This window comes from Lissotriton helveticus, chromosome 1_1 (assembly GCF_964261635.1).
Source record: "Lissotriton helveticus chromosome 1_1, aLisHel1.1, whole genome shotgun sequence".
In the NCBI taxonomy this organism is placed as follows: Eukaryota; Metazoa; Chordata; class Amphibia; order Caudata; family Salamandridae; genus Lissotriton; species Lissotriton helveticus.
In genome coordinates, this window is record NC_136057.1 from 1,291,807,547 (window position 1) to 1,291,832,407 (window position 24,861).

The 24,861-nt window shown below is 44.9% G+C and overlaps 1 protein-coding gene across 1 annotated transcript in view; it reads left to right on the forward strand.

Moving 5' to 3' along the window:
- Nucleotides 1-5,842: 5,842 nt before the first annotated feature.
- The window catches only part of LOC144763898 (hyaluronidase-5-like), a 396,285-nt gene continuing 377,266 nt past the window's right edge, over nucleotides 5,843-24,861 (forward strand). The window contains exons 1-2 of the mRNA XM_078649926.1: nucleotides 5,843-5,902; nucleotides 15,295-16,305. Of these exons, the coding sequence (XP_078506052.1) occupies nucleotides 5,843-5,902; nucleotides 15,295-16,305 (1,071 nt within the window). The remainder of the gene's footprint in view (nucleotides 5,903-15,294; nucleotides 16,306-24,861) is intronic.

The window sequence follows — 24,861 nt, forward strand, 5'->3', positions numbered from 1 at the left end:
GGTACCAGCCAACACTTCCTGGATTTAGTGTAGGCTGGACAGAAGAAGAGCACATAAAGCTCGTCCTCTATGTCGCAGCTACATCCGGGACGGGATTTGTTGGTGGAGGCTGACCATTTGCTAGTAAAAGCTTTCAGTGGTAAGGAACCATATCTCCATTGGATAAAAAGCTTCCTCGCTAAAATCGGGAAGACAATGTCCATAAAATCCTCAAACAAATAAGAATTTTTGAAGGCTAAATACAAATTAGTCAATGTGCCCAAATTGGAGGCACAGACAATGGAGTTCAATTTTTTCTCCTTGAAAATCCTGGTAAAGGACTTACGCGATACCTCGAGGCAGCCCCTTTCCGGATCGTCCCAGATGTCCGACAGACCCAAACTTAGAAATTTGCACTTTATAAACGCCAGCCATGGAATTTTGCCTGTGCAATTAAAGCTTAATATCTGCTTTAACTCTTCCCTGTAATTTAGCGGGTCTGTAGTTGCCCATATCCTATGCCAAAACCTGAGCGGCTTAAGTGCTAGCTCATCTTCTATGGGTGTCAGTCCCAAGTCTAGCCTTAGTGGGAGAAACGGGGTACTTTGGGGGAGTTTCAGCAGCCATCTTATGAACTTAGTTTCTATCTTGGCAATTTCTCCCCCGCCACAGTGACCCCACAACTCTCCACCATAAAGAGCTGCAGCCCTTGCTTGTGTCTTGTAAATCTCCAAGGCTGGGCTCACTGGCTTAAATGTCGATGTATTTGATACTTTAGAGATACCACCCACCAACTGTGACAGTTTCAATTGGAATTTCACCTGTTGGGGTCCCCAAGAGAGATTTTCATGAAGTGTTACCCCCAGATATTGGAATGTAGTGACCCTTTCCAACCTCACGGTGGCCAGGATCGGATTAGGTCGTGTAGGTACTGAGGGGTTAAATAGCATGAATTTTGTTTTTTCGACATTTATCTCGAGACCACGGGATCGACAAAAGTCCCCAAAACCATTCAATATCCGATGGATCCCCAGCGGGGATTTAGAGAGCAGGAGAGTATCGTCGGCAAACATGATCGCCGGAACCCTCCTGCCTGCCAACCTTGGTGCATCGTTATTGGGGACGTTATCCAAGAGTGAAATTACACCATTAACGTAGAGGCAAAACAGGGTCGGTGTCAAAACACAACCCTGTCTCACCCCTCTGGCAACTGGGAACCTAGGAGACAATGCCCCATTCCTCCTGCATCCAAACTGGGCAAAGTTCCCCTGGTGTAGCCTCACCAGCACATTCAATATCTGAGACGGTACACCCAAGTCCTGGAGGACACCCCACAGTTTCCCCTGTGGCACTAAATCAAACACGGATCGGAGGTCCACAAACACCATGTAGAGGCTGCCACCCTCAATCTTTGCCGTTTTCCAATACAGGAGAATCAAGAGAAAGATCTGGTCCATGGTGGATGTGTTCCTCCTGAACCCCGCCTGAAAGGGACTTAAAACTTCATGTTCCTCCATCCATGCCCACAAATGGTCCAGGACAAGCCGCACAAAACATTTTTGCGGGACGTCAATGAGACTAATGGGCCTGTAGTTGGCTGGGAGCAGAGGAGAACCCTTCTTGTAGATTGGTACTATCTCTGCTCCCAGCCAAGTACCAGGAACCTCCATTCCTCCCAAAATTGCGTTAAAAACAATAGGCAGGTAGGGGGCCCAGATCTCTGGTTGATGCCTGAATAGGTCCCATGGTAGTTTATCAAGTCCCAGGGCCTTACCACTGCAAGATTTCCCAATGCAATAGAGACTTCCGTCAGGGTGAACTCTAAGCCCTCATGCTGCGTATTTAAAGATAAAAGTGCCGTCATATTATCCTCGGTAGCTTGTTTCCGGTCCAGGGAAGGCATGGCTTGGCAGTTCGGGCTGGACTGTTCCCATGAGGCACAGGGTCAAGGCTGATTTGCATATGGCCATGTCTGACCTGGGGTGGTGTGGAGTGCAAAAAAACGATGGATTTAGGCCCAGATCTCTGTACTGGGGTGAGTGTATGACATTGTTCTGCATTCTGTCCATCAATTGTTGTTTTTGCATTTGTCACCCCGAGTGGGATGGGTATGCTCAGACGTGAGTCCCATGCTCTCCACACCACTGGAGTCAAGCTATCCAGGCTGATGACGGCTGATAGCCAGAAACCGGTCCTTGGATGCTTGATTCCGGTCCAGGAAAGACATGTCTTGGCAGTTCGGGCTGGACTGTTCCCATGAGGCATAGGGTCAAGGCTGATTTGCATATGGCCATGTCTGAACTGGGGTGGCAGGGTGGGCTAAAGAACGGTGATGGATTAAACCCAGATCAGTTGACTGGGGGTGAGTGCTTGTATTGTCAACACTCCGTCCATCATTTCCTTTGGTTTTTCGTCATATTATCCTCGGCAGATTCATCTGAATATAAGGCTTTAAAGTGAGATTCCCACACTGATGCATCAATATTAGGTTCTATGGCAGAATTTTGTTCTCCCAAACCCGTATTAACCAATGACCAGAATCTACGTGCATCCCTTGATTCCAAGGCAGTGGTTAAGTTAGACCACCTATCTAGGTCCCACTCACTCTTAGCATGAGCCATTACTCCTTTGTACTGCAGTCTTAATTCCCGAATTTTGGATTTATTGGTCCCAGACTTAACGGCCGCAATCAACTCAGACTTGGGCTTTCCACAGGCTGAGTTATACCAAGATGAGACTAGTGTTCTCCTCTTCCTAATGGGAACCTGGGGATTAAAGATCTCAGCCCAAGTGCCCTAATTTTCCATTAAAATCTGTAGGTGTGGGTTGAATAATTACGGTATCAACCTCCAGAAGTCGAGGGAAAGCCAAACTATACAATTTCACCAGTTCTTCTTGGGATTCTACTATTTTGCCCTACTTTACCCTGCGTCTGTTGTTTGAAAGTGTCATCCCTTTAACCACATCATGTTTTTCTGGGGAGAGAATATCCTTTGGTCCTGGGAAGACCATCTCTAGGCATAGAGCATTGTGGTCGCTATCGGCTCTGGGGATTACTCTGAAATCAATAACCTTTGACCACATCCTTGTTTCCACCATAATGTAGTCAAGGCGAGATTCATGACCCATTTTATTATAAGTGCACGCTGATGGAGTATCGGACAGAGTACGCCCGTTACACGCCCTTTGAGAATTGTTTAGAGTAAGGGCCGTGATCTGGATCGCCAGGGGGGACCATGACTTGGGGCATGGTGATTGACAAGATGGAATAGCCCAGTAGTCATCTTCGCCCATAAGTGCACCCTCACTCATTCCTAGGAGTGGCTCAAAGTGGCAATTCATGTCTCCCGCCAGCAAAAGATGGCAATCATTGGGCAATGTACTCAGAAAAGTGAATAAGTCAGCGATGGTAACCGATTCAGAAGCCAAACTGACTGGTCATGAGTATACATTCACAATAGCTAGTTTAAAAGAGTTTGGCCACTTCAACAGTATGCACTGTAGATCTTCAGAATGTGTGGCCCTAATTTCTGCCGTGCAACCCAGGTGAGTAGCTACCCAAATGGCAAGGCCGGCTGATGGTCGCCCCTTCCCTCCCCACCTGGCAGGTACATGGAATGTGGCGAATCCCACTCTAGAGTGTTTGTCCCTAGCCCAAGTCTCCTGAAAGAGACAAATATCCTTTTGGTCCACCAAGGAACCCCACTCTGTACAGTTTAAATTGCGCGATAGACCCGCCACATTCCACAATAGGATTGTCAACGTCTTCAGTATTACGGCCGAGTTTAAGGGGCCAACACTGCTCTGCTGTTCTCCATCCCCAGGGGCTGCATTGGGAAAGGGCACTATAGGGCAGGACGGTGCTCCCCAGTCCATCAGTAACTAATTCCCCGTTAGGCCCATGAACATGGGTATCAGAATCTATGAAGGGACCAGGTGAACCACCAATGCGTGACTCCACAACTCCACTACATTCAGCAGGGTTCCTAGATTGGGTAGTACACACAGTGTCCGACTTACTATACAGTAGTCAGTCCACCATTTCCAGACTGCTGAACCTGTTATAGGTGGTTAGAAGACTCTGGGTGATTGGACGCCCATTGCTACCCCTTTCCCCCTCTCCCCCACGTCGATGCGTTACTAAGGACCAGTCAGCTGTGTGATCTGACAAGTCTGATGGCGGATAAAAAAAGGACAGGGGATAGCATTGAATGGCTGTCCCAGTGATATTATGGCTCCAATTACAAATATGCTCCACGGTACGGGGATCCCTAAAATTGACCAGAACACAGTCCCATGTGATAGTTTTAGTGCTGTGACCCACCCAAGAGAGCCTACGTACCATCAATATTTCACCAGTGACATAAGAGGGTAGTGGTCTATTATGATTTAGCCAGTGAGTCACTTTGTTTTTTAAGGAGGTAAACGATTCCTGGCCTGGGTTACTAATTTCCGTAATTCCTGCCAGTACTACCACATATGGACTAGTTTCAGGTGGTATATCAATTCTAGGTGCCCTCTGAAGTTCTGCTACAGTTACAGACTGACCACTCTCTTTTAATTTCCCTGCAGTAGCAGAAGTACTCCTACTCCGATTCTCTGAATTTATGCGCCGGGCATCAGCAATTTGTGACGTGGATGGTTTATTAAGGTCCATGACGGACGGCAAAACAGAGAGAGGGAGATTATGTATTCCAGAGCCATCACATACAGAAGTCGTTTGAACATCGCCCAAGCATGAGCCGTTTGACTTCGTCATGTCCCTATTGCCCCGTGTAACCAGTTCCAGCTGGGAAAGCTGGAATTCAATGCGCCCAAGTCTATCTTCTATCGGTCCAAGTGAAGATCTCAGTAGATCACCCAATTTAGCAAGGAGAGAGTCTTCGGCCAACATTATACTTCCGCTAGGCTGAGCCACATCCGAAATAGTTGGCCCTGGGCCCAATACGATCGTTGACGATGGCCCTTGACAAGTCATATCATTCACAGTTTTGGACCCCTTTCCTTTAGATGTTGTAGCACTATCACCCAGCCCTTTAGCACGTTTAGACTTCCTTCCACCTGCAGTAGACATGGCAGCGCGCTTTCTCTTGGGTTTGGCGCCATCTTGACCTTCCCAGGGGTGACGGGTGGGTGATTTCAGAGGCGAATTAGCCGGGATTGGAATGACAGTAGTGGTCAAAATTTCTGACATTTCTGAACAAACAGTAGGTGACATGCGCTCATTCTCCTGGGAGACCGGTGGAGTATGTATGGTTACTAGGACAGGGGATATATTAGCGTGACTGTTGCGCTCGGGTGTCCGGGCGTCGGCAAAATGACCCACTGAGGAGCGTCTGGCCAGGGCCAGATCTTGCAACACCCGGCGCTCCATCAAAGTTATTCCTTGATCAATAACAATATTCGCTCTAGTTATAAAATTATCCAAAGTCCCAGTTAGGTGACCCCTAGCAGTCAGGATTTTGTTCCTCGTCTCACGTGCAGCCATACTATTACTGAAAAGGCCTTCTGACAAAAGAGTGCTTGCAATAAAACAAGGGAATAAGTACGTGATATATAGCAGGCGTTAGAGGGGTGGCCCGGTCTAGTCTTTTACGGGCTAAAACAGGCCCGCCCGCGACACGCGGAAGTGTACGTAGCTAAATGCAGGCAGGAAGTGGACGGGAAGAGTCCCCAGCTACAGCCAGTAATGAGACACTACGGCTGCTGGTCCTCGCAGTCCCTCAGTCCCGCAGTCCCGCACCTTGAATCCTGACTCCAGAGGCTACAAAGTCCCTCACTGTGACCCCAGTGAGAAGCACAATGTCCCAGGTAATCCACAAACAAACAACCACTGCGAGCGGCATCGGAACGTCCCTCCGCGATGCCTCCAGGAGAAAGCTGCTCCCCTCACAGCTGCAAAGAAAACCATATTGTGGCACAGGTAAGCGCGTCCCCTACTCACAAAGTCTGCCAGCATCCATGCACTTTGTCCCAACCAGTCCTACTGCCCGCAAAAAAAGAAAAAAAGATCCTTGAGGTTTTTTTTTGCTAGCTCCACACACTCACCAGAATGCCTCACAGGCTACTGTATCCGGAGCATGGAAAATAAACTGGCAACAGTCTGTCCAGCACCATTCACTTCACCAGCTGCTCGCTAGTATCGACAGCTCCCTTGCAGCAGGCTCCTCTCTCCACACGGTGGTGTTTGGCGAGCCGTCCTTACTCGAGAAAATCCAGCACGGAGCTCCAGACCCAGGTGCTCCGTATACGGCTGCCAAACTGTTGCCGTGGTCCGGTACCCACTTGCGTCCCGCTACCAGACCCTGCTCCCCTCCTCTCATCCTTCTTTCTCTGGGGGCCCTTGGCATGAGGAGCCCCCCGGTCACAAAAAAAGGGTCTCACAGCCACCCTGCTGAAATTTGGTCATACGCCACTGCTGTAAACGACAGGGAAAGGGGAGCGACTCGGAGCTCCTCACTCTCGCACCCATCCCGCAAACGCCATCTTGGATCTAGTGTTTCAAATTGATTCTGATGCAGAGAAATATCATGAATTGCCTCCTTTACTTTGACTTAAACAATAGAAAACCAAAGTGCACGTGAGCAACACGAGGCATTCCAGCCATTTTGAAGTCTGATAATGGCCAGTGGTGCAACACTAAAGAATTCAAGGATTTTATGAAAAATATGAACGTAAAGCATCAGAAAAGTGCACCTTTAAGCGTTTAATGAGTACCCTATAGAAAACTGTACAGCATGCAAGTCTTTAGAGACTCAATTTGCAAACCAAGTTGAATTCTACCATACAATCCTATTGTTCACCACTTCACAAGATCATTGGCTAAAGTCTTGTAACTTTGATGTGTGGGAGAGCAATGACTTCCAAGTTATCTCAATGGCACAACCAAAGAAAAGGAGGTGATAATTAGATCAGTGAACTCCGCTCCATCTGTGATCCGTGAAGCAAGCAGAGTTCCAAAAAACTCAGCCCCGTGTACAGTCAAATTGGCGAACAAGGACAATCAACCCCCCGGCAAGATTTCTCAATCTGGGAGGTCATGGCCGGTCATGCCTGCTTGCGTTGAGAAACCTTCCATTTGCATTGAGAAAGCTGTAGCTCAAGTAGAAAATCGACTTGAGAGGCAGAAAAGAAGTAGCACCCACTTGTGCTGCACATGGTGCTGTTTGCGCTGATTGTACAGCATGGCACAAATACCTGGTGCTGAACATCAACATGAACAGCGTGACCAAATGCACTCCGCCGTTTGCTGACCTCCGCTTAGCGGGGCAGAGCATTTTATTCACCTGACAGAGTTCTGCATAGCAGAACTCCGCCCATGTACAATTTGAATAAAAACTTGCTTAAACAAGAAAAGATATATATATTGAACAAAAGGGGTGAAATAGGGTAGCCCTGCTGTGATATGTTGAAATAGGGAGGTAATGTGCCATTTAAAAGAATCTTGGCCAAAGCACCATCATACATCATCTGAGGTGTTTACTGAAAACCAGGACCGAACCCCATTGCTCTTTCCAGAGATACACCCAACACACTTGATCAAAAGCCTTGGTCGCATCCATAGTGACAGAGTATTCCATAGCAAGATCGATTATGCCGATGATTAAATTATTTTCACACCAACTTGAGCAAATCATTAGTGGACTAGCACATTTGTTAGTTTGGTAGTATATTTCAACCAGTGAGTTCTAGAAAAATGTACACCATGCTTGCATTTGGAACAGTTGCTTCATTGTTTATCTAGTACCTGGGAGTTGTCGGGCTTTTGCTTTGAAAATTCCTGCAATCTACCTGTAAGATTAGCGAGGTTGGACCGCATATCAATTATAATGGGATTCTGGCCGAACCTTTTTCTACTAAATAAAATGGGCAGTACATTCTGTAATGATAATTGAATCTCAGCAAAGGAGAAAGAGAAAGTGTTGAAACCTCTAAATGTACAAAGTGAGCTGTGGGGAGTAGCATTTAAATTTATGACCACAACAGCTATAAATTTGGTTCTCATCCCAGCATCAATACTTAAGCAATAAATCGTGTCATGTCATGTCATGTCATGTCAAGTCCCCTAATCTCACTGTGCTGTGAAACTGTAACTAAGTTGTATATTTACTAAGGGTTGCATGGGTGCTCTAACAGTGTAACACAATTTTGCGCTGGACCTTTTTAGGGGGCGGAAATAATTTATTGATTTTTGGTTTTATAAAAACACAACAGTCGTTTCACATACAATGGACAGCAACATTCAAGACCTCATGGTCCGTTGGTGTATATACAAGTATGATATGCATTGTAATATACCACATCTGCACACCGCTGTTACCAAATGTGATTGACCCCACTCCCAGCCACATATTTAACCCTTTCACTGCGGCGGCTATTCCGCCGCAGTGCTAAGGGGCAGGGGGGGGCCGCGCGGCGCTCCCTCGCTTGTGATGGAACCGCTCCGTCACGGCCCTCGGGTGAGCTGTGCTTGTGACGGAACGGTTCCGTTACGGCCCCACCCGCTCAATAGAACGCTCAGCGCAGGCGCAGTATTCGCGCCACGCAGACGCGGCGAGCGGGCCGTGATGGAACCGTTCCGTCACCAGCACAGCCCACCCGAGTGGCGTGACGGAACGGTTCCGTCACAAGCGTGGAAGGGGTTAAAGTGCCATTATAGCCCCTGAATAGCAGGGGAAGGGAGCCGCATCTATTCTCCTACACTAGCGGTCTGCCTAACCATGTCCAGTAGGACCAGCCCATAGTGTTTCATCCAACTGCTCCATCCCCTGCAAAACATTCCAGAGCAGCCTCTACTCCTCATGTTGGCACGAGTTATGTGGCTACTCTGGTTACGTTCCTGCGGAAGCGTTTTGTGAGCTATTGACGATTCCTTGTCGGCTAGAGGTCCGGAGTTATGGTCCATTGACTTACTCTTTTATATACCTTGTGGACCCTGGGCACTTTTTGGAAGTAACCAACAGTTCATTTCTATGCATTTTTAAGTGATAGGACTAACCACTCTGCATTATATTGCCCAATGCTTGTAGACTCTCTCCTTGATTATCAACATATGCCATATTCGGTGCTTATCTCAGGCTTTGTGGATCCTTAAGCTAATAAAATCCAGTCTCTGAAGTCGACCTAAGTGTAGATAGACTTCCTTTCAAAATAAACTTCTTTATTCTTATCCTACATTGGCTGTTGAGACAGTTCGTTCAGCCCTGCTTTCACACTGTACATGTATATTATGTATCTTTATGGTTGATGGTAAGCATGAGCGTAAAATCCGTTACGCTCGCGGATTTTGCGAATTTTCGGTAAATTCGCGATCTGCGAACTCCCGCGAATTTACCGCGAATTCGCAAATCCGCGAGCGGCGGATTCCGGGGGCAAAAGTTCAAGCCTTGTTGGCCTTTTGTAACTATTTTACGATGGCGCCGGCAAGCTGCCAGCGCCATCCTAAAATAGTTACTAAGTTAGCTTCAACAGGAAGCTCTAATAGATAAAATAAAGCAGGTGCTCGAGCACCTGCTTTATTTTATCTATTAGAGCTTCCTGTTGAAGCTAATTTAGTAACTATTTTAGGATGGCGCTGGCAGCTTGCCGGCGCCATCGTAAAATAGTTACAACAGGCCAAGCAGGTGTGCCTTCTTCCCAAATATACCATCGAAAATCAGCTGTGATGCTGGACAGAGGCCTTTGCATCCTTGACTTTCACGAGCGCAATCCTCGTGCTGTTCCTGTGGCCAGGAGCTTCTGTATCATCATCTGCTGCTCTGATCGGTCTCTGACCTTTTATACACACAAGAGGCATGTGCACTCGCATGGAAGCCCCGTCCGTTTGGCCCCGCCCACACACACGCGGTGTGCACCGTCTTCCCGCCATTTACCCACTATGATAGCTCACTCAAGGGACCCCTGCGCCCTTCGGCGCGATTGCATAGTACCACACACCTGGTCGCTGTAGACAACTCTCTGGCACTTTAGGCAGCTGTAGTGTAGTAAAAGCACTATACATTTACCCAACGAGGTAGCACTTACTGATTATCCAGTATAAAGTACTCCAGTTGAGTAGAGGTATGGCACAAGACGGTGGCGTCTTCTTGAATAAATATGAAGGGCAGGGTTCATTCTGGCACGATGGTCCTGGCACAAAAATTAAACCTCAACCGGAAGCACTTACAGATATCAATTAAGCATGTGCCATAGTTGAAGCTTAAATTCAGTGACTCATTCATCGGCCCAAAAAACAATCGTGAGCGTTGTCAAGGCTGGGCAGATGTGCCTTCTTCCCAAATATACCATCGAAAATCAGCTGTGATGCTGGACAGAGGCCTTTGCATCCTTGACTTTCACGAGCGCAATCCTCGTGCTGTTCCTGTGGCCAGGAGCTTCTGTATCTTCATCTGCTGCTCTGATCGGTCTCTGACCTTTTATACGCACAAGAGGCATGTGCACTCGCATGGAAGCCCCGCCCCAAATCCGCGGATCCGTAAATCCGCAAAATCCGCGGATTTTGCGCATCCACGATCCGTGAATACGCAAATCCGCGAATCGTGGATCCGCAAAATCCGCCCATGACCTTCTGGCCACTTAGAAATTAAAAATTATGAAGGTTACGCCCTGATGAAGGAAGATTGAAGCAGTGATATTTTGGAAACGTGCGTCGGTACTTTTCACTCTTGTTGTCTTATTTGTGATATATGTATTGTATTTTCATTCTGCATTGTTTTGCATTGTGTTATGTTTTTTCAGTAGCTTTATATTGTTATGTGAATGTTGTATTTTTCCGATTTTTTTGTTAGTTTGATTTTTGTATAGTGTGGACTTTCTCATACATTTTGGGTTGTTTTTTTGTTTTTTGTCTTATGATTATTGATGTAGTCTATACATTATTGTTTGTAAATATGTGTTCTTCAAAAAAAAATTATCTAATTTTAAATTCTATCTCTTTTAAAAAAAAGTAATGGTGATAAATAAATAAATATGATAGGAACTGTTCTATGGGTGAATATCTTTATATTTTGAGGTATTGCCCATTTTTTGCTATTTGGTTGGGGTATCAGCACTTGTTCTCTGTTTGCAGCCTCTACTCCTGTACATAACTCTTTCTGCTGTTATGCATTTGTGCATTCCTCTCTTCTATTCATGTCGTGTTTGTGAGGCCGGAGCACCCAGTGTCGTGCTATATCCTTCTTTGTGAACACTAGGCCTAGGGCACTGAATATTAACTACGGTCTGGGGCTATCCACTTCGCTCAGATTCCCTGATAGAATACATTTTGGGTCCAGGGGAGGGAGATCTAAAACACTGAGTTTAGTTCCTGGAAAATCTCTTCCCAGTAAGCCAGTATGATGGGGTAATCTCAAATCATGTAATGGAAGTCCCCCAGTTCAAGTCTACATCTCAGACAGCTCGGATTTTCAGCCTACCCAATTCTATGTAGTCTAGCCTGGTCATAATATACCTGATGGGGGATTCTGAACTGAATAAGGGGCAGACCAGCCTTGATTGCCACCTCCCTGGGAGGCAACAGAGCAGCCCCCCAATCAATGTCCTTCATCTCTCCCATGACACCCTCCAACGTTACCAGGAGTTTTGTATGTAAGTGATACTGCCTTAAATGTGAGTTGTTCATGCAATAGCCTTCCCTCTAATGTTGCGTATTCAGGCAGGTCTTTCCCACTCAGACCCTCCACTAGCTAACTGTGGCATAGCCGGGCATATTTGAGAAATTGGGATGCATGAAGCGTAAAGTCAGCACAAAGGGCAGAAAAGGATTTAGGAGTGCACTTGTCTATAATATCCCCAATGGTCGCGATCCCAGGTGTGTCCCGCCATCCAAATCCAGGCAGTTTACCCAGTTCCCTGAGCCAATTCCCTTTCAACAACAGCGTCACCTTGGTAATGCTATGACCCCACCCCAGTGTTGTAGACACCCTCCCCCATGCCTCAATAGTGGTCTATGTGGCTGGATGCAGCCCACGAAACCCCTTGTCCCCATAGAGATAGTGGAGGAATGTGCGAGGCGCCACCATTTCCCACTCCAGCCGGTAAGTGGGGTGGCCCCCTCTACGTGTAGCCAATTATTGCCGGGGGTTAAATGCTCTGCCTAGTAATAGACTTCTTCATCCGGCAATGCTTACCTCCCGTTATATGGATTATGCTGCAGTTGGCCTAGTGCAATACGTGGGTGTCTCCAGAGCCACAACAGCGAACACAGATCGGCATCTATCTCTTGAAATATTGTTTGTGGGAGAGGGTGGTAGGTGGTCTGTAGTGTGTATAGGAACTGGAGGAAGGTAATCATTTTGAACATGACTGCACAGCCCATTATCATAAGCGGCAGGGCCCTCCTTCTCTCTGCATCGTCTTTCAATTTAGTCAGTATTTGTTGGATATTGTGTTGGCGACACAGTCTCTTATGTGTCGTGCGGAATATGCCCAAGTACGTAAATCCATTTACCATCACTCTAAGGCCTCTAGCATCGGACCGAGGCTTTACACCATCAATTTGTGCCAATTAACCTTGTATCCTGAGTGTCGTCCATATGTATCAATCGTCTGAAAAAGGGTGGGATTGTGGTGTCGGGTACCGTTACAAACAGGAGAATGTCATTTGCCTACAGGAATATTTTCTCCTCAAAAATAAAGGCCTTCAGTGACCCTGAAGGCCTGTATTCATGGATGATGTCTGATCTGGCAGGTCAAGGTCTTCAAAATCAGCACAAACAGCATTCTGTCTAGTCCCACAATCAATGGGAAAGTCTCTGGAGGTTCTTCCATTCACTCCCACAGTCGCCCTAAGGGAATTGTATAGCAATACCACCCATCTTCTATACTTTGATCCTAGTTCAAACTTGATCAAAGTGGAGTCCAGGAATGGCCAATGACCTCCATCAAATGCTTTCTGTGCGTCTAGGGACAGAAATACATGGGAAGGTTCTCGGTCTTTGACCACCATCATCCAGTTATGGCTATTGCAAAGATTCCATTGGGTCGTCCGTGTCGTCCTTCCGGGTATGAATCCTAATTGCTTGCAGTGGACTAACATTGTTATGACACACAAATGTCTTGTGGCCAGGATCTTCACCTCCATATTTAATAGGGAGATCAGATGGTAGGATTCACACCTTTCCCTTGGCTTACCCTCTTGATGTATTGTTACTATTGTGGCCAGGTGTAGACCTAATGGACCCTCTTCTTTGTAGGCATCCTGGAAAAGATTCAGCGAGTGGGGGGGGGGGCTGTAAATTAGTGCACCAATTATAGAACTCGGCCAGTAGTTACTAAGGGGTTTGGCCTCGTAGATCTCCTTGTAGTATATGGCTATCTGCTCGTCGGTGGAGTGTGTCAGACCCTGAGCATTTGTTACGGATTGTACCGATCTAGCTTCTATCTTTTTTTTGCTCAGCCAGGCTAACAGCTTCCCAGTTTTGCCGCCAGCCTCATATACCGGGTGAAGAGTGGCTAGGGCTTGAGCCTTTGCAGCATCTAATGCCAGGTCTTCATATTCCTGTCATAGTGCATCCATCTTTCGGGAGAGTAAGGGATCAGGATTCACAGCACCTATTCCTCGACCATCAGTACTTGGTGTACCAATTGCTCCAGGCTTTCATTGTCCTGCTTTTTTTCTCATGCTGGAGGGTTTTGCACCCTATATCTCAGCACTGTTTTATATGCCTACTGCAGCGTGGCCCCAGACCCAACCATACCCTCATTCTCTTTGAAAAAGGCCTTGGTGTTTGTGCTGATGCCTCGCACAATGGCTCCCGTTTGCAAGTCCCAAGCGTTGAGTATCCGTTATGGCTGCGATTCCCAGGTCCTACGCTCCAGCTGTATCTATAATGGCGAGTGGTCAGACAGTCCCCTGGCAAGGCACTCAGCCCTGCCAACCTCTCCCAACTTCCCCACTGGGACTAAAATATAATTCAGTGCAGATGTGTTTTCTGAAGCATCACTACATCCTGGTGTAAGCATTTGATGTGGCATGAGACCAACCCTTGTTTAATTCTGCCACCGAGACAGTTCATATTCCATGTCAGGAACATGAGGGCCTGATTAGCTAACGGAGTCAACATGGGTGGGGTGAGTAAATGTTGTGTGTATTACTGATCTGAGACCTTTTTGCAATCTCCATGTCAGCTGTCTATCAAGACCCATGCGATGGTCCTGAACATGCAAAACAACAATCTCATTTCCTTCACAACCAACCCCTCACAACCTTCTCAAAACACTTCAAATGGGGGTGGGGTCGCACACTACTCACACACCGGCGGTATCGCCCCTAAGGACTATGGTTAATGTAGTTACGTGTTCCGCGATGCATCTTCTTTCGATTCTCTGCCATCTTCGCTGTCTTCGCCATCCCTGGACACGTGTTTCGGGGTATCACCCCTCGTCAGCAGGGATAGGCCGTGTTCTGGGATGCATCGCGGAACACTTAACTACATTAACCAGAGTCCTTAGGGGCGATACCGCCGGTGTGTGAGTAGTGTGCGACCCCACCCTCCTTTTGTAACTTTAAGCTCCCTTGAGCCGCGGGCTGACGAGCCTGGGATCCCGTACCTATGCGCCTGAGTGGTACTAAACCTGGCATATATTTGGCAGCCATCGGCAACCCCAGAACACGGCCTATCCCTGCTGACGAGGGGTGATACCCTGAAACACGTGTCCAGGGATGGCGAAGACAGCGAAGATAGCAGAAGATCGAAAGACGATGCACCGCGGAACACTTAACTACAATAACCAGAGTCCTTAGGGGCGATACCGGACAGCAGGGGCTTGGTGTCAATCCCCGCGATTAGGGCAGGGCTGGAGGTCCTCTTTCCAGGTCAGGCCTTAAACGTTGCAAAAGTCTCCTGCTCTGGATCATCAGCTTCCTCTACAGCAGTGGGTGGGGGGGTCCTCAGGCTCTTTGCGAGTGGGTCGCACCTCTTCAGGTGAGGAATCAGGGCGTAGTATGGAGAAGACCGCATATGGACCTTTCTAACATATATTAAATAGACACTACACTTTGTTGAGCTGCGTGATGCGATCACATCACAAAACATTTGTACATTTCCCCTCAATACCTTTTTAATATAAAAGTTTATAATAAAAAAATACAAATGCAAACACTGTGCAGTTGTCAGAGTTGAAGACCACATTGAGCCGTTCGCTATAAATGCACCCACCCAAAAACATAATTACTAGTATGGATATTCAATGATTGTCTAGAAAGGGAGCACAATGACAGATCATTGAGACATTAATAATATTTAAAATGTAAGCGGACTCAGGTTGTATCTGTCCCATTTCAATAACTGTATCAATTTTATTGTTCTTCACCAGGTGAAACAGCGTATTTCCCTTGGCGTGACGAGAAGTATTTATTCTACAGAGAAGTCCACTATGAAACTCTTCGTCATAATGCCAAATGACATTTTACACAGAGTAATCTGGGTCTACCTGTGTTTTGTCAATCTGGTTTCATCTAACAAGTCATCAACTCTGAGAGCTCCTCCTGCGGTAGAGAAGTCTCCCTTCATTACCATCTGGAATGCCCCAACAGAACGATGCATTAAACTTCACAAAACCAACCTGAGTCTGCAATTGTTCCAGTTCGTGACCAGTCCAATGAGAACCGCCATCAACCAGACATTGGCCCTGTTCTACAAAAACCGGCTGGGCTCTTATCCCTATATTGATGAGACCACTGGTGAATATATCAATGGAGGGCTACCTCAGCTAAACCACTTATCTCACCATCTCAAGAAAACTACAGACGACATCACATTTTATATGCCAGACATAAAACAGAGCGGATTTGCAGTGATTGACTGGGAAGAATGGCGGCCATTATGGGTTCGGAACTGGGGACTCAAGCGTGTGTACCAAAATAAATCAATTGAGCTTGTCCTTAGAGAAAGTCGCAAACTTACATCCCAAAAAGCAAATCCAATTGCTAAAAAGGCATTTGAGACTGCAGCAAAGAGTATTATGCAGGGAACGTTATCACTGGGGAAGGTACAAAGGCCAGCTATGGCCTGGGGATTTTACTCGTTTCCTGAATGTTACAACTATAACTTTAAACAATACCCTAACAATTATACAGGAAGTTGCTCGGATGTCGAAAAAAAAAGAAATGATGAACTTGACTGGCTCTGGAAGGAAAGCACTGCACTCTACCCCAGCATTTACCTGGGAACAGCTCTAAAATCTTCACCAAATGGAGCTCTTTACTCAAGGCACCGAGTTCAGGAAGCAATAAGGGTTTCCACTGTCCACAGCAGAAATCCATTACCGATTTATGTATACACACGTCCAGTGTTTACGAACAGGACCGAGGAGTTTCTCTCTCAGGTGAAAAGGTGTTATTTTCTGTTCTGGTTATTGGTTTCAAGGCCTTAAATATGTATTTATTTGGGTATTCTTTTTATTTCAAAGGCCCAAAAGCTTCACGGTCGCACTCAACTGCCAATTACCATTCCGGTTAGTTTACAGGAAAACCAGCTTCTGCATACTGAGTTAAAGTCTCTTTATTCTTCCCAAACGCGTTTCAAGGCAGCAGCCTCTTCTTCCGCGGGCAGCTGAAAACATGAGCAACAGAGTGCATGCGCTTTAGTATCCTACCCCAAGTGGGTCCTTTGTGATGCATGCAGGGACATGTGGTCCTTTGTTCCGTGTAACATTTCATTTTCTTACAGCAATCTTCATTTCTTTTAGAAAAACCCTCCAGTGGGCCCCGTGATGCAAAGCAGGCTAATTAATTCCATATTGGCAGTGCTGTTGCACAAATCGGTAAAGTTCCTGTTTGCGCAGCCTTCACTCATGCCAGATGGTGCAAACCTTCACGGCAGGACAACCGTGCAAATTTATTTTATTTCACTCCGGTTAGTTTACAGGAACCACAATGGTAATTGGCAGTTGAGTGCGACCTTGAAGCTTCTGGGCTTTTGAAATAAAATGAATTGGCCCAAGTCCTGTAATGGCCACCAGGACAATTTATCTCCTTGTTTGGCAGTCAATCAGAGCACTCACACCTGCTAGAGTCTGACTCCGATGGGAGTGAGATAGCCCAAGTGAAATAAAGCTACCTGGGCCGATCAGAAAGCTCTACATCATCCAAGCTTCGTTTTCTTGGATATTGCTGTGTAAATTGCTATGGCTTTACGCGCAGCATAGTTCACATTAACAATCAACCACAGATATATGGGAAACCCTCATGGAGTATGGTAATAAATAGGTATAAAGCCAAAATAGTGTATGCCAATTTCATAACAAATGTCCTACTCAGACAGCTTTTGGCTGTATCCAACCCCTGACACACACCGAACCTACATTAAGAAATGAAGTTGATATCAGTAGAGAACTGAGTACTGTAAACAGTGCTTACTCTACAGAGAGAGTTTACCTTATACTACACTGCTTGCAAACACTGAAGCTGTCATAAGAAGTACACCACAGACTATTAAAAAAATATGCTAAGAACAGTGCACATTCTATGCAACATCTGTCAAAAAATATACTATTTTCTAGAAATAACCAAGATCTAAAGGTGCTAAATATTCTACTATCTGCAGCATTCATTCTATGGTGAAAACTTTACAGATACCAAAAAAAGAACACGTACATAGGTTGGTGCGCACCGTCTTCTATGTTAAGCAGAAATTGTCATATTGAGACGATTCTCTTCAATAACTCAAGGGTACTTGTAATACTTAGAGGCATATCCAAGAGAGGCCTGTGCCGGCATTGTGTCACTAATTTTGACACACAGGCAGCACTCGATATCTACAAGTTGACGCATGTGGCCATATGGGCCTGTTCTTGTAGACATGTGTGGGAAAATACCTGCGCCAGAGACGACTCCTCACAGAGAGACTAGAATATTCCATTTCGGTGTTCCCCGGTAAAATCCAGCATAAAACTCATGCAGTGATATTTTTGATTTTGTCAATGTGTGACGCATTGCTGGCAAGCGCCATGCAGAGATTGAAATGCATCAAAAGTCCTGGGCATCGCCAACAGAGGCATAGGTAATGACACATTGGCTGTGGTAGATGAAGACAAGCCACATAAAATAGTTTGGGAAGGCAGGTCATGTATCCCACACCAGGTAAACCTCAAAATGTGACAAATCAATTGGTCTCCCCAGGTGATGTGTAACAAGGAAAAAAAACTGAAGTGATCCAAATCACTCCTGTTTCCTATGTGTGCTGTGTTCTGTGGCGCACGTACATAGAAGGTCAGGGCTCTGATGGTTCATAATATTCAGGTAGGTGCCCCTCTTTCACAAAGACAACCATATGCAATGCAGGCACCCAAGCACCATGGTGCAAGTGTGCCTATGTTTGTGCTCGGCAGTACATTATGTGCCAGCGTAGCCTGAAATATGAGGAAAGTGCAGTATACCCTAAATACTCTGCACTACTGCCATTTCTCAGTGATACAGTGTAGTGAAGATAGATGACTTGCTGCACTGTAGTGCCACTTTCCCAAATATCTGGGCCATTGTGTCATGTGCATATAGTGGGAACAACGCACTGCAAGTGTAGACTATGATTTCCCAAACTGACATCCACTTACTAATCTGTCTATGGGAGTAGCGATAGAACGTCAGCGAGTAGCAATGTATAATTTCTCTATGTATGGATGGATGAAACCACATCAACTGCACTAGGTAACGAATCACTAATGAAACCCTGTGGTATGACAGACAAGTCCACATGAGTACAGAGGCAACACGAGAAAAGTCTGAGCTAGGTGTCTAATCAATGGCTTACCTACTCTTGGTATCAGTCAAAGGTCAACAAGGTCAATGGTGTGAGAAAAAGTACTGTGGAAATGAGCAAGTGTGTCACACATAACAGTATAGTTGTATGTTGATTAAAGTTACTGGACTAAGCCAGGAAGAAGTATGTGTTAAGGCCATGTGTTACATGTCAGTTTAGTCCCCAGACATGTGTAAATGTCAATACTGGACAACATTGGGCCACCAACAGTAAAAAGATGCATATGTCTCAGCAATACCGACAGTCTGTGTACACACATACACATAGGTTGAAGGCCGCATTGACTGATGTAACCAATGTGATGGCTTACCTGTGCTGTGGAGTAAGAAGCGCAAATGAAAAGCATATGAATCTAGCAGTATGAAACTCATTAAGACAAACGCAATGCAGCCAAACATGTCATGCATCAGTCACCAACATAGAATGAATTCCAGCTTGGATAAAGCACCACAGTTTACTCTGGATACCAATCTCAACATACATTAGCGACAGCAATTAGTAAAATTAAAGGTATAGTAAACAATTCCCTAAAAATTAGAGTCATACACATACATGTGAAAAACCAATGTGTTGTGTTTACTTTTAGAGTAGAAAGCTCCTTGTAAGAACATCAGTGCATCCCACATAAATATAGCCCACATTGCAATACATAAGCATCATTCAAAGTGCACCATGACAACGTTTCTGGCAAAAACAATACTTGAATGCTGACAGTAAATAGCATGGCATTTCATGTGACATTTTTGACCTGCACCAAGTGTATGCTCCAAAATCACATGGTCAAGTAATTGAACTATGAAACGGCTGTGCCAATGTCATGTAGCCACAAACACAATCTGCGGTTCAACATGGACATTTGTATGTGAATGTTAAACATGTTGGCAATGGAACAACCTACCTAATAAGGACCAACTAAATCGATATCAGATTAATAATCTGTCACTTCACACATATAATGAGTGTACATAACGCAGATTGATCAGGTACATCTCTAAATACCCATCACAGAGCGCAACTGGATAAACATGAAAGCCAGGATGTAGAAGTGTATAATGTATCAGGCCTTGCTCAATATTTGCAATCTCAGAGAACTGGAAGAGATATATGAAAACCTATGGCCTACTGTATAAGTAACACATATTTTGAAATACAGTAATAAATGTGTTTGAGTAATCCAGTACACATAAATCACACAGTCATGATTGAAGCTGTAATAGAGAGCAAAAGCATGTCTAACTTTCGGCTGATCAAGTATATGGTCTCCAGCCTTGGTTCCTGACCCCAGAAGTGCATCCACACACTGAGTCGGAGGGACACTACAATCATGCGCTGGTCATGACCTGTAACATCGTGGATAGAAGCTTTGGTATGCTGAAACCCCAGTTCAGATGCCTGGACATGTCAGGGGGTAGATTGCTATACTCATCCTCTTTGACCTGCATAAATTATCCTGATTTGTGCCATTCTTTTCTGTTTCCGGACAAATGTCCTGTGGGACGTGGACCACGATGCTCCGGACCCTATGAAGGAGTGATCCAAAATACAGTGGCTGGTAGTTGGTGACGCACCTACCTTATGCAGAATTTCTTCTCTTAAAGTACATGTACTTTGATGGAGAGAATGTCCGAACATAATAGGAAGGTCCAACATGGAAATAAATGTTTGAATGCATCATTTGTGTTGGTGTTTATGTCACAGACCCAATAAACTTCAACTCACCCACATCTTGTCAAATGGAAATTAGCCTCAAATGTAATATTCATGTCATCAGACCTATTGAGCAACATGGGGCCATGTGTCTCCCCTATCAATTGCACATATATAGAAATTAAATGTGAAGCAGTGTACTGCAATAAAGGTACAAGCCAGGCATGCCACATTTCCTATTCCAATTTGATCATTACTCTCCCCTTGCACGTGAACAGTGCAGACCTGCGCTGCTAGCAGTCTTGCTGTGTTGTGCAGTAGCAAAGTGTCCAACAGCTGGGACTCAGTGAAGTTAGGAACACAAACGACTAACTACCAAACCTGAGAATAACCTCACATTGCAATGTATATCAACAATGTGTTACCATGCAGAATGATAGCATTTGGCTGTAAGTAACGTATTTGCAGATACCGTCAGAGATAGTAAGTGACATTTTTCATGAACAAAGGCCTAGGGTCATGCGAACATTTAAAAGCTATCACTTGTAAAGAAAGCATACAAGTGGATCACAAAACACAGCACATGTGAACTATTTCCTTGCTACATTGACACATATAACACATATTGCTACAGTACCGAGAAGGATCGCTCTAAGTATCGCAGGAAGACGGATAGGACTGTGTGACTACAGGAGTCTGCCCCCTCCGGGATCGATAATGGCTGCAAACGATCTGTAGCTGTTATACTCTTTTTTTTACGATGGGACCCCTAAGCACGGTAACATCACTGCACCACAGCAAACCTTAGCGTGTGTGCTGCAATACACTCACTTAGTCACCTTCTTTGATCCTGAAGAAAGCCTCAGCACCTCTTGTCGAGGCTGAAACATGTCGACCAGGAAATGGGGAAACTTAAAATCATTCATATCTACATAATTATCCCCTCTCAGTTTTTAACCGTGCCCTAGAATTCAAGAATAAAGGTATACATTGAGTATCTCAGAGTTACTTTTATAACCACACCCTGAGCACTCCCTCCTCACTCAAACAAAACCAAAAAACACTCCGCTATAATTCAGGCATCGTAGCACGGCTGGGTTGCACTCTGCAGCCCGGCTGGGAACCCAGTGATGAATCATGTCACCAACTAGGTTGGTGAGTGAGGGTTCTTCATAAAAACCCTAAGGTTATTCCCATTCCAGTGTATGACATTGCTTCAGCCTAACATTTGGATCCCCTTCACGGTCCGTCCACTTTGTTGTTTACTGATAACGTAAATAAAGAACACATTTGCAATGCATTGCTCAGCAATGAAATGAGGAACAAAGACCTGAAAAAATCCAATATGAGCAGATACCATTGTACAGTGAGTAAAAAGCCAGAGCAGTATGACACTGGATAGGTTATATACAAACATCTGACACCTGAATAATACTAAGATGTCAAGAGTGTGGTTTCACTTGGATTAAAGAGCAGATAAAACAATAAATGCATACACACTAACCCATTGCACATGGTAGAAGGGCGGGATTGTGATATGAACTTTCCTTTGCATGGCAAGACTTGTGCAACTCTGACCTGAGTGTACAAGCGTATTATTGCGTGCATCAAAAATGTTGTATCCGCCCAGAGATGAACTGTAAGTTGAGCGTGTGCCCTTACATGTGTCAGGGAATGTAATATCCTTGGACCACGAGGCACGCACAAGAGTAAGACAGAGATCACGTGTGAATGGTAGCATCATGTTAATTGAACATCACAAATTAATTTGACTATTTAACCATGTTTTACTGCAGTGATGACTAATGGCTCACTCACCTATTCCAAGGTCTGTTACTGTGTGACATACACACCCCAGACCTGCATCATGTGTTCTGATATATGTGTACATGATAACACTATGTTCCAAACATGTGTGCCTGTGCAGGCCATTTACAACAGAAAGTCTCCAATGTATAGCAGTGTGCACATGCAGCGATTGTGTGTGCTGCTACAGTGTGTTTAGCTACCGACCCTCTGCCACATTCCAAAGTGAGTGTAGTACCAAACAAATCAGTGTGCCATGACTGAGTGTGTGACCTGAACTTCATAATGTTGGTTTCTGTCTAACATATGTGGATCACAGTATAGTGTACATGATGTCCTGTGAGTGTCAACCGAGGGGCATATAATGGGCATGTCCACAGGTGCAGCACAAATACTATGCCTTCGCACAAATATTTTTGCAAGCACATTGCAAGGAATGTAAGGTGTATATATACCATAACACCTTCAAATGTTGCCTCTTTCCTTGTGCCGGTGCTGGTTTGGCTATCTAGGCCAAACACAGGCACCCTGGCACTATTGGGCAAGGGTGCCTGCATTGTAGCTAGGCTGCCAGAAAATGTGCCAATGCAGAGTGAATTGACAGGAATGCACCCTATAGGAAGAATACAGTGGCTTTCTGCCCTTTAACTTCGACATGGAGCAGTGCAGCAAGGTGATTTGCTGCACTGCCCTGCGCCAACTCCCCATGAAGTGGGCACTATGAATACTGAAAATTCACACATCAGAAAAAATATACCTGTCATGTAAGAAACGAGGAGCAAGAGACGTGAGACCAAGGTGTGTTTTCCTGCATTCCATAATTCCTTATGGTGTATCCCAGACAATATGCCACTTCTGTGGGTCAGAAACCATTCATCAACCCATTTGCGAGTTGCATTACCCCCAATGTGCAGGTCATAAGCCGCACATCTGTGTCAATATGTTGAAAAGCATTGTGTGCAAACTAGGAAGTGTGAAGTTACTTTCAGTTTCTCTTAGTCTCTGTTAGTCTGTGCTTGGTGTTGGAGGTGTTTGAAGTGTGTGTCAGTGAAAAAAACGCATTTTGGTTGTGTCAGTGTGGGATTGGACTATATTTTGTTTCTGTCTGTCATATTGTTGGTGCAGTGTCATTGTGGTTTTGTAATAATTGTCTTTGTATTGTTGTGAGTTTGTTTTTTGGGTATTTCTTGTTGGGGGAAGTAGGTTGTATTGGGGTGTTAGTTTTGAGCAGTAGTGTTTCTGGTATGGTGTCCACAATGTCTGGGAAGGGTAGGAACTTTAGTGAGGCAGAGTTGGGCAGTTTGATGTGGTTGATAGTCCCTTACCTCCCAAGGATGTTTGCAGCTGGTAGCAGGGTGAGACAGGCTGTCCTGCCAAATGGGCCATACTACCTACCAAATGAAACATAAATGGATAGATGTCATCTCCTGGGAAGCAGATGCCATAAACTACCTTCGACTGGTGATCGGTGGACCAGTAGGTCTGTATGTCTGTTTTATCTGCCTTTTGTTATGTACCTTTATCAGTAATGCCCAACATAACCATGGAATATTTATCATTTGTGTTTTATGCAATTTGGGAACATGCATGATTTATAGCATGAGGAATATATATAATCAGATAATGTAAAGTAAGGTTACTTAGTGTGCCTCAGAATGCCTACATCATTGAACCGTTAAACAAGCACCAGTTATGTTGCACTATTCCCATACCCTGCCACAAGTGCCAATTCAATGGTTAGAGAATTTCACATATAGCTGAAATACCAAAATGGAGGTGCATTCCCATACTTAACCTGCAAAAATGTCCAAGGGATGCAAACAAATTTCCCAAACACACAATGTTGAAGGCTAAGCAGCAGATCTCTTTTGGCATTGCTTGTATGTGTACTCCTCAATGTGTGCTGCATTGTGCTGCACATGTATACAGATTGCTATGTCTCATGAATAATACCTTATGCAGATCTGTGTGTTCATCAGTAAAACCTAACAACAGTTACATACTGAAAAGTCATGCAGCCTTACAATAAGTTTGAACGCACAACAGCTCACTACTACTCGGCACTCAGTTCACCAGTACCAATGAAAACTTAGATGTTTTCTATGACGTATCTAAGGTGTATGTCTGTCCTTTCCTTCAAAACAACACTTAGGGAATCCTAGAGACAAACATGTCACCCATGTTTCATTGCACACTGGAGTCTGAATTTATGCTGCAATTATCATAATTGTTTAGGTTGAGTTGAGTTACGTGAAAGTATCAAGGACCCCCTGAACAAATAGATACTGCAAGTCCTAGGTCAGGGATTAACAGAGTGAAAGGTAACAACCAAGGCACTTGAACAACAGATTAATTCTGTTACAAAGAACTAAACAAAGAAAAAGGGATGTAAGTAGGTCTAAATTCAAATGTTATTATTTACCAAATTAAAAAGGAGCACAAACAAATATACAATTCATATATTTTAAAAAAAAGGAAATTAAGAAATCAGCAAATTATCAACAAAAATCATTCAATACACAATTTAAAACGTTAAGTGAAAAGACATATTAAAAAAGGTGGCATCAACGAATTAATTCTCAAACATTAAGTAAAAAGACATATTAAAAAGGTGGCATTAACAAATTAATTCTCTACGCGCGTTTCGGCGACCAGCGCCTTCTTCTGGAGT